Raw genomic sequence first — 1,396 nt, 5'->3', positions numbered from 1 at the left:
ACCTATCAAGGATCGGAAGGTAAGGCGACCCTCTTTTTCTTTTGCATACACCTAACTTCATTGGGGATGTTGATGGCATATATCTAACTCCACTGGGGATGTTAATGGAAAACACCTGGTGAAGAGGTGCGCCCATTTCACACCTCTTAAGTGTGGCAAGCCTGACCACTGAATCAAAGATTGGCCCATGGTATAACTTGAGGACTGATCAAAAGCTCAAGACCGAGTGTTTGCGTTGACTAAGCAGGAAGCAAAGGCACCCACCTCGTTGATGACAGGTACACTTTTTGTTTGTGGTAAGGAAGCAAGTATTTTCATTAACCCTAGTTCTTCTCATTCTTTTGTTGCACCGCATTTTATATGTCATCTAAATGTTAAGCCTGCATGCCTTAATTATACTCTGATAGTGCATACACTTGTGGGAGACCCTATTGAAACTGATGAGGTACTTATGCAATGTGAAGTTTTGGTAGAGGGATGTGCCTTGCCTACAAACTTAATATTCTTAAATATTCAAGATTTTGATGTTATTTTGGGTATGGATTGGTTATCTACTCATCGGGCTACTGTTAACTACCGTAATAAGGTTGTGACCTTTAGGCCCCCTAATCAACCTGATTTGCATTTTGTGGGCATTTCGAAAGTTTGCCCTCTACGCGTTATTTCGACACTTCAAGCTTTCCGCCTACTAGCTAAGAGATGTGTGGGGTTTTTAGCTTATGTAGTAGAGAACCGGGGTATCCAATCTAAGTTAGAAGACATTCCAGTGGTACGAGAATACCCAGAAGTGTTCCCTGAGGAATTGGCCTCTTTACCTCCCATGAGAGAGATAGAATTTGAAATAGCCGTGCGTCCTAACATAGTTCCCTTCACTAAAGCACCATATAGGATGGCCCCAGCTGAATTGAACGAACTGAAGGAACGATTGCAGGAACTCTTAGATAAAAGGGTTCATCTGACTTAGTGTGTCGCCTTGAGGTTCATTCCTTTGACTTGCCAGACCAGAAGAATGTGAAATTTGTATGGTCGATCGATTGTGAGGAAAGCTTTCAGGAATTGAAGAAACGATTGACCACAGCCCCAATTCTAACTTTATCTGAAGGGAATGAGAACTTTGTAATCTATACTGATGCCTCTCATAACGGACTCAGGGGTGTACTCATGCAAATAAGAAAGGTTATTACTTTTACCTCCAGGCAATTAAAACCGTATGAGCAAAATTATCCAACCCACGATTTGGTGCTCGCGACCCTTGTTTTTGCTCTAAAAATCTAGAGGCACTATCTCTACAGGGCTCTATTTAAGATGTTTACTAATCATAGGAGCCTCAAATATCTATTCTCTCAAAAGGAATTAAATATGAGGCAAAGAACATGGATGGATCTGTTAAATGACT

At 41.3% G+C, this 1,396-nt stretch overlaps 1 protein-coding gene across 1 annotated transcript; it reads left to right on the top strand.

Annotated features, from left to right (window-relative positions):
* The first annotated feature begins 271 nt into the window (after positions 1–271).
* On the top strand, positions 272–964 carry LOC148779798 (uncharacterized). Its single transcript, XM_088850604.1, has one exon. It carries the CDS (start codon positions 272–274, stop codon positions 962–964), a length of 693 nt encoding a protein of 230 aa, XP_088706730.1.
* The last annotated feature ends 432 nt before the right edge of the window (positions 965–1,396 follow it).

Source organism: Amborella trichopoda, chromosome 11, assembly GCF_054954075.1.
Source record: "Amborella trichopoda isolate Santa Cruz 75 chromosome 11, AtrichopodaSantaCruz75HAP2 v2.0, whole genome shotgun sequence".
Taxonomy (NCBI): domain Eukaryota; kingdom Viridiplantae; phylum Streptophyta; class Magnoliopsida; order Amborellales; family Amborellaceae; genus Amborella; species Amborella trichopoda.
Note: the sequence above shows the minus strand (reverse complement) of the source record. Positions and strands in the feature narration are given on the sequence as shown.